General features: G+C 53.3%; 1 protein-coding gene across 1 annotated transcript in view; it reads left to right on the top strand.

Moving 5' to 3' along the window:
* The window catches only part of KLHL26 (kelch like family member 26), a 27114-nt gene extending 17432 nt beyond the window's left edge, over positions 1 to 9682 (top strand). The window contains exons 2-3 of the mRNA XM_011366762.2: positions 2020 to 2202; positions 4351 to 9682. Of these exons, the coding sequence (XP_011365064.1) occupies positions 2020 to 2202; positions 4351 to 5932 (1765 nt within the window). The 3' untranslated portion in view covers positions 5933 to 9682. The remainder of the gene's footprint in view (positions 1 to 2019; positions 2203 to 4350) is intronic.
* The last annotated feature ends 1422 nt before the right edge of the window (positions 9683 to 11104 follow it).

The following is an 11104-nucleotide window of genomic DNA, read 5'->3' as shown; positions in this document are numbered from 1 at the left end:
ATAGATGGCCTCATACACTGTGAGGTGCTGGGGGACATGCTGGGTTTTATGTAGAACCTGAGAAAGTCAGATGTCCTTTCATTCTGTTTTTATTTTTTTATTTTGAAGGGAAATTCACGTAATGTTGAAACAACCATTTTTAAGTGAATAATTCAGTGGTACTTACTTAGTACATTCACAATGTTGCTCAACCATTGCCTCCATCTAGTTCCAAAACACTTTCATCACCCCAAAGGGAACTCTGTCCCCATTAGCATTCACACCCCATTCTCTCTCCCTAGCCCCTGACAACCACTAATCTGCTTTTTGTCTCTGGATTTGCCCATTCTGGGCATTTCATATGAATGGGATCATACAACATGTGGCCTTTTGTGACTGGCTTCTTTCACTCAGCATCATGTTTTTCACGTTCATCCACATTGTAGCGTGAATCAGCTTCATTCCTTCTTATGACTGAGTAATATTCCATTGTGTGCCCTTACCACATTTTGTTTATCCACTCATCCACTAGTGAGCATTTAGGTATTTCCACCACTCTTTTTTTTAAAACTTTATCTTTTATTCTAAAGTGATCTTTACTTTCTGAATCCTCATTTGGAGGTGCAGGAATCTCTGCTTCCCTTGTCCCCATCCTCCCACAAGCTACCCCCACAGGTAAACCCTTCTCCTTATGGCAGACATTCTGGTTTTTTGGCTTTCCCACAATTTGCTCTGTTTTCCCCCACATTAGCCAGGGTGACAGGAAGATCTCACGCAGCCTGCCGCTTTCCAGGCTCAGGTTCAGATCCTCCTGCATCCTCTTACAGCTCTGGGGCCATGGACAAGCTGTTCAGCCTGTCCCTGTCCCTGGAAGGTGGGACTGATGGGCCTTTCCCCTTGACTGGGTGGCCACTGAGTGCAGCCCAGAGCCAGATTCTTCTGAAAATGGCCAGGGTGACTTTGCGGTGCTGGGCACCAAGAGGCATGTTGGGCAAGTGTCAGAGTAGCTGAGCCTTGAAGGCCAGCCCCTCTTTGAGGTGGCATTTCCTTACCTCCAGTGAGAGGCTGGTCCGAGGTACCTCTGTCCCCAGGCCCCAGAGCTCCCAGCAAGCTGCAGATCGAGTTCCTCCTCCACACTCACGCAGGGGCTCTGCCAGCACCTTAATCCTACTCCATCTTCTGTAGAGGAGAGAAGATGGGTTTACCCATGAGGGTGGCTCTCTGGGGTATGGGGGGCAATGATGTGACATGGAGAGTGTTGCATCTCAAAATGAGCACTCAGGAGGCACATTTAGAATAAAAAATAATAGAATAAAGTTTTTAAAAAGAGAGGATTGGAAGCAACCCAAATGTCCATAGATAGATGAAGGGATAAAGAAATTGCGGTGCATTCACACAGTGGAATATTACTCAACCGTGAAAAAGGAGTGAAGCACTGACACAGGCTATAATGTATCCACAATTGAAAACATGATGCTGAGTGAGAGAAGCCAGACACAAAGGCCAAAAAAGGCCACATGTCGTATGATTCCATTTATATGAAATGTCCAGAACATGCAAATCCACAGAGAAAGAGAATTGATTAGTGGTTGCCAGGGGCTGGGAGAGGGGATATGGGGAGTGACTGCTAATGGGAACAGGGTTTCCTTTTGAAGTAATTGAAATGTTCTGGAACTAGAAAGAGATAGTGGTTGTACAACAATGCCACTGAATTGTACATGTTAAATAATGAATTTTACATTATACGAATCTCACCTCAATTAAAAAGCAGAAAAAGGGACATGTAGCCCCCTCAGGTCCTGTGTGAAACCCCATCCATTTCATAAGCAACAAAAGGCATCCACTGCCAAAGCCAGTTGGTGGGCAGGTGGCAGACATGGTTGGGACCCAGGTTTTGTTTCTACTTCTCCGGGGCTGGTTCTGGCAATTTCACCTGTGCCTAGGGCAGCTTCAGATTCAGGGTGAGCTGTCCAGGATCCCCAGGCCAAGACCAGCCTGCCCTGAGGCCTCTCAGCCTCACCGCACCCTGCTCTCCCGCAGCATGGCTGACAAGAATGGAGCTCTCAAGTGTACCTTCTCTGCACCCGGCCATAGCACCAGCCTCCTGCAGGGCCTAGCCGCCCTCCGCTCTCAGGGCCAGCTCCTGGATGTCATCCTCACCGTCAACAGAGACACCTTCCATGCACATAAGGTGGTCCTTGCTGCCTGCAGTGACTACTTCAGGTGAGTGCAGGCCCTGGGGACAGGCTGGAGAGCTCCTGCCCTTTTGAGAGGAGCAAGCTCAGTACCAGGGAGGGATGGTTCTGAAGGAAGGTGGCCGGCATAGGCCCAACGTCTACCACTTTTTTCAGGTTCGCAACTTATTCAGACTTTTTGGAGATGTTACACAGGCAAGCAGAATGTGCCTGGGGAACAGAAGTAGCCTGTGGACACCCAATTAGCAGCTTCCATCCTGGGGCGGGGTGGCAGGGCTTGGTCAGGTTTTCACTCTGTCTTTATTTGACATCTGTGTGTGCCAAGTGCTATAGTGGCCTCAGGATCCAGCAAGGAGAAGACTGGCACAAGTTCCTGCCCTTGTGATACCTGTACTCAGGCCGAGGGACAGGAGGGATGCTCAGATGTGGCTCCCATGTGTGCCAGGCTCTTTCCCAGTCCCATGACAGGCGAGGCCTTGCTGGGTTTACGCGTCAGTCTGCCATGAAGGCCTTTTCTGGAAAGCGCTTTCCCTGCGCTAGGCTGGGCAGGGGATTGAAGGAGCCTTGGAGCAGGGCCTGGGGCCATTCTCCTCACCAGCTAGGGGCTGTCACGGGGTTGGGGACAGTCTTTTTTATTCCCTTGGTGACCAGCTGGCATGCTTAGTTCTGCCAGGCTGTGACCCTAACAGAGAGAGCTGGGGTGCCATCCTGGCGGGGAGGGTTCTCCTGCCTTGATTTGCCTCTGCCACTACCTCACAGAGTAGCAGTCTAGGTGCACACCACCTGGGTCACATGTGTCCTGAGGCTGGGGTGCCCTGCCTAGTGCGCCCCCTGGCTGCCTGCCCCTTGGACTCAATGAGGCCCTTCCAGGGAGCTGGAGAAACCAAGCCATCTGGGGCGCCGCTTCTATTTTTATTCTGGATTTGGGGACGGGCGGGCCGACCCAGCCAGAAATGCCCTTTAAAGGCTCTTTTGCGCTGGCACTGCAGCCGGCGAAGCCTTAAAAGGCAAAGCTCCCTCTGTTCGCCGTGACTGCCTCTGCCTTCGACAGGCGGATGGGACTCACAGGGACAACAAGAAGGGGCAGGGCCTGGAAGGAGCAGAGCACTGCTTCTGGAAGGGCCATGGCATTGCCTTGTGAAGTGCTGGCAGTTGTTAGTTGGTGGCCCCGAAATAGTTCCAAGTTCAACTTTCCCCACTCTGGGGCCCAAGCCCGGCCCACACTGGGGTGTGACTGGGTGACAGGCATCTGTTGGGTGAATGGCCAAAGAAAATTTCCTCCTCTTGGTCAGCCATCACAACATGCTCTGATGGTGGTCACAGTTATGGTGAAATGCCAGCTCACCCCATGAGAGGAGCCTCTCATACCATCTTCTAGAGTCCACAAACTCCCAAGTGGGCCCTGTGATTCTTGTCCTTCTTCCTGTGGGGCCCCTCCTTGAAGGCTATGGGGAGCTCTGACCCAGGTTCTGTGTCCCAGAGCAGGACAGCACAGCTGACAGAGCTGGAGTCACTCACTGGGGGTCTCATGGTGGACTGGGATTCCTGTGGGCCATTCTCAGGGACTTCCCTAACCACCTAGCCTCTCTCTGAATGCATCAGTGACAATGGGGTCCCCCAATGGGTGCTTCAACCTGGAACTATCACTCCCTCCTCATTGTGACAGCAGGTGAGACTCAGGCAGGGGAAGGTGGAGCTACCTGCCCAGGTGAGTGTGTTGGGGAGGGACTAGACTCTGTGAACCACGATGTGTATTCCTCTGGGGTCCCCACCTTGTTTCCTGATCTTGCCGCAGGATTGGTTTTCATAGCTGAGCACTGAGGTGGGGCTGGAGACCTGTCCCCAGAGCCAAAGCTAAGATTTGATCTCTTCCTGCACAGCTGTGGCCACCTGCCCTGCTGTGAGTGGCCCTAGCCCCCAACCTCCAAACCAGCTGGACCCAGGGATGCATAGGTCTGGGTGAGGCTGGGCAGGGCCCCACTTGAGGGGCAGTGTATAGAGTTGCTTTTGGAAGATGCATGGCTTGGGGTGGATTAAAAATCTTTTCTTTTTTGGGTACCTTTTATGCACACCTGGCCCGCTTTCCCCTGGCTGGCCAAGCCCAGCTTGTGGTGTCCCTATGGTCATAATGCTCCTCAGACACACAGAGCCCACATGCTGTGTTTCGGACCCTCAGGGCCATGTTCACTGGAGGCATGAGAGAGGCGAGCCAGGATGTCATCGAGCTGAAGGGCGTGTCGGCCCGAGGCCTGCGGCACATCATTGACTTTGCCTATAGTGCTGAGGTGACACTGGACTTAGACTGTGTGCAGGACGTGCTGGGTGCAGCTGTGTTTCTGCAGATGCTGCCAGTGGTAGAGCTGTGTGAAGAGTTCCTCAAGGCTGCCATGAGTGTGGAGACCTGCCTGCACATCGGCCACATGGCCACCACCTTCAGCCTGGCCTCGCTCAAGGAGTCGGTAGACGCCTTCACCTTCCAGCACTTCCTGCAGATTGCAGCAGAAGAGGACTTCCTGCAGCTGCCACTGGAGCGCCTTGTCTTCTTCCTGCAGAGCAACCGGCTACAGAGCTGTGCTGAGATTGACCTGTTCCGAGCCGCCGTCCGCTGGCTGCAGCATGACCCCGCCCGGCGGCCGCGTGCCAGCCATGTGCTCTGCCACATTCGATTCCCACTCATGCGTTCATCGGACCTGGTGGACAGTGTGCAGACACTGGACCTCATGGTAGAGGATGTGTTGTGCCGCCAGTACCTGCTAGAGGCCTTCAACTACCAGGTGCTGCCTTTCCGGCAGCACGAGATGCAGTCCCCACGCACAGTTGTGCGCTCTGATGTGCCCTCACTGGTGGCCTTTGGTGGCACACCCTACACTGACAGCGACCGTGCCGTCAGCAGCAAGGTGTACCAGCTGCCTGAGCCAGGTGCCCGTCATTTCCGCGAGCTCACAGAGATGGAGGTGGGCTGTAGCCACACATGTGTGGCTGTGCTAGACAACTTCGTGTATGTTGCTGGAGGCCAGCACCTGCAGTATCGCAGTGGTGAGGGTGCAGTGGATGCCTGCTACCGCTATGACCCACACCTGAACCGCTGGCTGCGCCTGCAGGCCATGCAGGAGAGCCGCATCCAGTTCCAGCTGAATGTGCTGTGTGGCATGGTCTATGCCACAGGCGGCCGCAACCGGGCCGGCAGCCTGGCCTCGGTTGAGAGGTACTGCCCACGGCGCAACGAGTGGGGCTATGCCTGCTCGCTGAAGCGCCGCACCTGGGGCCATGCAGGTGCCTCAGCTGGGGGCCGCCTCTACATTTCGGGAGGTTATGGTATCTCGGTGGAGGACAAGAAGGCACTGCACTGCTATGATCCTGCGGCAGACCAATGGGAGTTCAAGGCACCCATGAGTGAGCCCCGTGTTCTGCACGCGATGGTGGGTGCTGGTGGCCGTATCTACGCCCTGGGTGGCCGCATGGACCATGTGGACCGCTGCTTCGACGTGCTGGCCGTGGAGTACTATGTGCCTGAGACAGATCAGTGGACTAGTGTGAGCCCCATGCGGGCTGGTCAGTCAGAGGCTGGCTGCTGCCTGCTGGACAGGAAGATCTACGTTGTTGGGGGCTACAACTGGCGCCTCAACAATGTGACGGGCATCGTGCAGGTATACAACACTGAGACGGATGAGTGGGAGCGCGACCTACACTTCCCTGAGTCCTTTGCAGGCATTGCCTGTGCCCCTGTCCTGTTGCCCCGGGTGGGGACCAGGAGGTAGCTCCCAGGCCCCCCCAGCTGCCCTAGCCACATACTGTTCCTGTGAGGGGCTTGGTGAGCATATGTCCTATGGAGAACCATGGACCCCACTTCCATGGCCTGGCCACACAGGCCTGCTGTGTTGATAAGCCTCCTCCCCGGGCGTCTTCCTTCGTGAAGCAGATCTTGGCTCCATGCCTGCCCAGGGAGCCTGCCAGAAAGTAGGCTGACATGTTGTGGCAGAAAACTTGAGCCTGAGGTGGTTTCCTTGCCTGTGCTAGGTTCTTGCTCATGGTTGAGAATTGAGGTCTCTTTGGGGTGTCATTTGCCCTTTCTTTCCCATCCCTCAGCCCAGCAGTCTTGGAAGTTCAGATTCAAGCTGATTTGTGTCATCTCAAATCCATGGTATGCCACTTGCCCCCTCCTGAGTTTCTTGCATGTATGTGTTTTAAAATAAATGCACCCTTAACCTCTGTCACATTCAGACCCCCCAGACAGGAAAGGCTTGGAAGCACCTGGCTCAGGGTGACGACCAGTGTATGGTTCTGTCTCTCCAATAAGCTCGAGTTGCTGGGTGGGAGGAGGGCCATGGACGAGGGTCCAGCACTCGTCCCTGTTCCTGTCCTCCATCCAGGCACCTCAGGGCGTTCACTTATCTAGTTTCAAGAGGAAACACTGCAGCCAGCTTCAGTGACAGTCCTTATGGACATCAGGCCTTCTGCTAGGCACTGGGCCATGGATGGGGCCCTAAGGAGAACTGGGCTGAGACGTCCCACGAATAAAAGGGGACGCTGTTTTAGAATCCCAGTGCATTTGCATTCCACAGGTCTGTCCAGGGATTTTATTTCTTATCCTTTCTCTAGCCCTCTGCTCCTCCCTTGTCCTCCCATGTTCAGGTCTACATGCCACTACAGGCCACTGGTATGGGAAGTCAGGTGGGTGGGAGCCTCTCTCTTCAAGGGCTTTGTGGCATCTCTGGCCACACACACTTGTTTTGGTATCTAAAACTCTAAACTTTTTAAATTTTGGTTTCATTTTTCTTTTCTTTTCTTTTTTTGTTTTTAAGAAGCCAGCACTCCTGTCTTATAAATGGGATTTGTACCCTTGGGGCAACTTAAAGTGTCTCTTCTGCTGCTAACAGATGATTGATATTGTGTCTCTATGACCTACTTGCCATGTAAAGAATTAACCTTATACTTTAGCAGACGTTGTCTCCTAATATTTTCCTTGTATTTAATAAAAACGTTATGGTGAAAAGATGGAGCAGGCCCAGCACCGAGCTTGTGGGGCCTGCTGGGTCACAGATACCTCATGTCCTCTGTGCATTGGGGGACCCTCTCCCTCCTCACCTTTTTCCATCCTTGCAGGGGAGCTGGAAGTGGGGCTGATCTTTAGCTCAGTGGCATGGGGGCAGTGGGAAGTGCTGCTGGGACTTCTACTGGGCGCTGGGAAAACAGAGGGCAAACCCGGCCTGGCCAGGCGGCCTTCGGTGAGACTCTCCAGGCTCTTCTATGTGCCTGGTGGCCCAGATCCTTTGCCACCAGCCAACCCTCAGCCCCAGCTGGTTCTGTCTCCATCTGCTTCATCCCAGGGTGTTGAGATCAAGTGGCTAGGGAGTCTATCTCTCCAGAGGCTGCAATGAGGGAGATGCAGAATAGGTCTAAAGGAAGCATGAAGTCATCGTGCTTCCATAGGGACCCAAGAGCTCTGAGAGTTGCCCCCAGGCCCTGCTTTTGTGGTAGCCCCACTATGAACCAGGCTGCACATTGTCGGAAAATACCTCCTGTTCATGGACAGCTTTCTGAGAGGGGAGACTTCCAGGTCACCCTCAAAACATAGTACAGGCCTGGCGCTTCCGTGCAGCAGCCATGGGGCCCCTAAGGTGAGGCCAGGTTAGGGGGGTGCTGAAATAGGAACTTAGTTGAGAATCAGGAAGGAACTAGGGGCATCGAAAGGAAAGCAGCAGCCCTTGGGGACTTACGAGAACATTCCAGTCCCTTCTCACCTCCCTAACCTGAGCTCCCCCAAGAGAACCCTTCCCCACTGGAGGCACGGCCCCTTCAGGGGGGCAGTAAGAAGCCTTTGCCAGCTGCAAGTCCCACCAGATCAGCTCACACCTCCGAACATCTTGTCCCCAATGAGCTGGCAGGGGTGCTGGCGCGGGGTGGAGGGGGCGCTGCAGTATCTAACCAGTCAATTGTGCGTAACCGTTTGAGCTGGTTCATGGAATGTTCTCGGGGGCCCCCCTGCCCCTCCTTCTCCATCCTCCCCCCCCGGAAGAAAGGAAAATTATTTTTCGTATTGTAAACTTTAAACACGAAAAAGCTGTTTTTAATTTAGCAGAAACTGGCTTGAATCTTCACTTTGTGAACATTTGTGTCCTTCAGAGAAAGGCGGAACATGCGTGCACACACACACAGGCTTGCACACACATACACACATGCTCATGCTCAGGCACACCTGCATACATGTGCTTGCTCATATACAATTGAACACATGCTCGTGCACACGCCCCTGGACCAGCCTGTCCCTTTCTGCGTGGCATACTGAAGGGGTCTACAGCCCATCACCTTGTCACCTCCTTTCATCTTTCACTGAGGGCAGCTCAGGCCTCGAATGGCCATCCACTGAATGGGGACTGAGCTTGGGGAAAGCCCGTCTCCTTCCAGATGGCCTGCTTCCCCACCGAGGCCCTGGATGCGGCTGCGGGAGCCTCCCTCTGCACCTGGGCCTAGGCTGTGGGAAAACGCCGTCTCCTGGGACGCTGGGATGCAGGCCCGTGAGAGGGAGGCCAAGTGTGACTTCTGGGGCCTCGCAGCAATCGAAGGCCAAGGGGGCCTCGGGGGAACCATGTGAGGTGGGAATCTGCCCCGGACCTGGCCAGCTTGGAAACCCGCCCCTGGCTTTGTGTCCGGAATGCAGCTCCAGCTCCTCTGTTCTCACAGGCCCGGGAGACTTCACTTCTCATGGCGGAGCCTCCACGCACGGGTTTTATTAGGGGCACCTGGTCGTGTGTCCCAGGAGTTACAGCTGAATGTTTGTTGCACAAATGTGAGGTTCTGGGTGGGAAGGTAGGAGCAGAGACTTATCCACTCTGGCATCTGTGGGCACCAAATGCCTGCAGACCCAAGGGCAAGAGGTCCTCAAATCCATGCTCTCCTCCTCCCCAACAAGGCCCCAGCTTAGTTCTTGTGGCTGACCCAGCTGTTGCCATCCCAGGAGCCGTTTCTCCCTTCTCACCCACAGAACCCTGATTTGGTGCCAGCAGCGGTGTGCCTGCCTTGGGTTGCGGGTAATTTAGCATTTGGCTCAGCCTTTCTTGGCAGTGCCTTTTGTAGGGGTTGTTTTTGATGTGGGCAAATTTCCCAGCTCTGGCCAGGAAGGTCTGGGGTGGGGGTTTCTGGACATGAGAGAGGCCTTATTGCCCCATTCCTTCCTTATTGCTTCCCTGGAGAACACAATGCCAGGAGCTTCTGCAGCCATCTTGTGGCCATGAGGAGCAAGTAAAGAGAGGCACAGAGATGCTGCCTCTCAGACCCTGAAATCATGAGGCCACCAGTCCCACCTGGGAACCTCTGACCTCCATACTCCTTTTTATGAGAAATCACAATGTCGGTTCTGCTTAAAATACTGTCTTAAGATACTAGTGGTCAGCAATTCTGATACTTGTAACCCAGTTACAAAATTATAATATAAATGTAACATGCTGGGGTTTCCTCATCTTATGTAAATTAGGGTTTTTATTTGCAAACAATAAACTGACTCTGGCTGACTTAAATAGCATAAACATGCATTAGAGGGCTGTTGGGTTGCTCATAAAAGTGTCAGGAAGGCTGGAAAATAGGAATCAGGGTAGCAAGGCTGCCAGTGTGATCAGCTGAAATTATTCCAAGGGACTGACTGGTGAGAATGCTTCTGCCACCACCACAAAATACAGATACTTCAACTGACACTGCCATTGGCCCTTGGCACTCAGCCATAACCACCCCTAGAAACGAATGCTCCTGTCGCAATGCTATTTCTTTGTATCACTTGTTCCCAAGTGGAAACTTCCTATTGGTCCAGCCCATGTTCTGTGCCACTGCCTTAGCTGCCTGTATACCTGGGAAAGTGAGTACCTCAGTGTGCTAATCAGCTGCTGCCACCATGTATCGAACAACCCAAGTCTCAACAGCGTGCAAAAATAAATGGGTGTTTCTCATGTATCTGTGACTCAGTTGGGGGTGCCTGTTCTATGCTGCCCTCAGCTGAGTAGCTATGCTTTCAGGTGCAAGAATGGGTTGGGACCAGCAGCATTCTCAGACCAGCAGCCAGCCAACATAATGCTCTCCTTCCACAATGGTGCCAGACAAGTGGAGTCACGTGAGGCCTCCTAAGATCCATATTTAGAACTTGTATGCTGTCATTTTTGCCCGTTTGCCTTTGGCCAAAGCAAGTGACATGGCCAAGCCCCAAATTAGGGCTGGGGAATATCTTCCTCCTTACAAAGGAAGGATGCACAGCACCTTGGTGAAGGATGCACAGGAACAGATGGGGAACTGAGGTCCATACTTTGATCCATCACATTGTTGGCTTTGGGGCTTCTGTTGTCAGTGGGGGGATGATTTCTTATGGTGAGGACTCCCCAGACTTGGATGGGGACACAGATGCTGAGCCATCAAAAAAAAAAAAAAAAAAAAAGCCTGCTATATCTTGCCTACAGCCACTGCCCCCTAGAGGTCAGTAATCCTTTTTTGTCATGTAGGTCAGGACTCTTAAGTGTCCTCGGCTTTTGGACAGTGGAATGGGGGTCTACATAGGGGTGTTCAGCTACAGCTTAGCCAGATCTTGGCATTGTGGTGTCACTTGATGTCCCCTTTGCATGGTGGTTGTGGGGAGGAACTGAACTGTTGGCTCTGTCCCTGTCCTGCCATCCCCTAGAGCTATCCTCCTGTGTCCCTGCTCCCTCAGCTTCAGCCTCTTGCCACTCTCCTTGGCAGTCTCACCCTGTCTCACCTTCCACCCCACACTCAGCCCAGGGTGGGGGGGTCCAGGGACCTGAGTCGTCATCTAACCCCTTCCCATTCAACTGTGAGGAGGAAGCTCTGCATCTGGCATTTCTGGCTTCCACCAGGTTCTCCCCTTTTTGTCATAATCAAACATAACTCTGGCTTTGTCTTTCAAAACTGTCTGATGAGGGCCTGGTTTGGAAGTC

The sequence above is a fragment of the Pteropus vampyrus genome, unplaced genomic scaffold (assembly GCF_000151845.1).
Source record: "Pteropus vampyrus isolate Shadow unplaced genomic scaffold, Pvam_2.0 Scaffold126, whole genome shotgun sequence".
NCBI lineage: Eukaryota > Metazoa > Chordata > Mammalia > Chiroptera > Pteropodidae > Pteropus > Pteropus vampyrus.
This window is presented reverse-complemented; position numbering and strand designations above follow the sequence as displayed.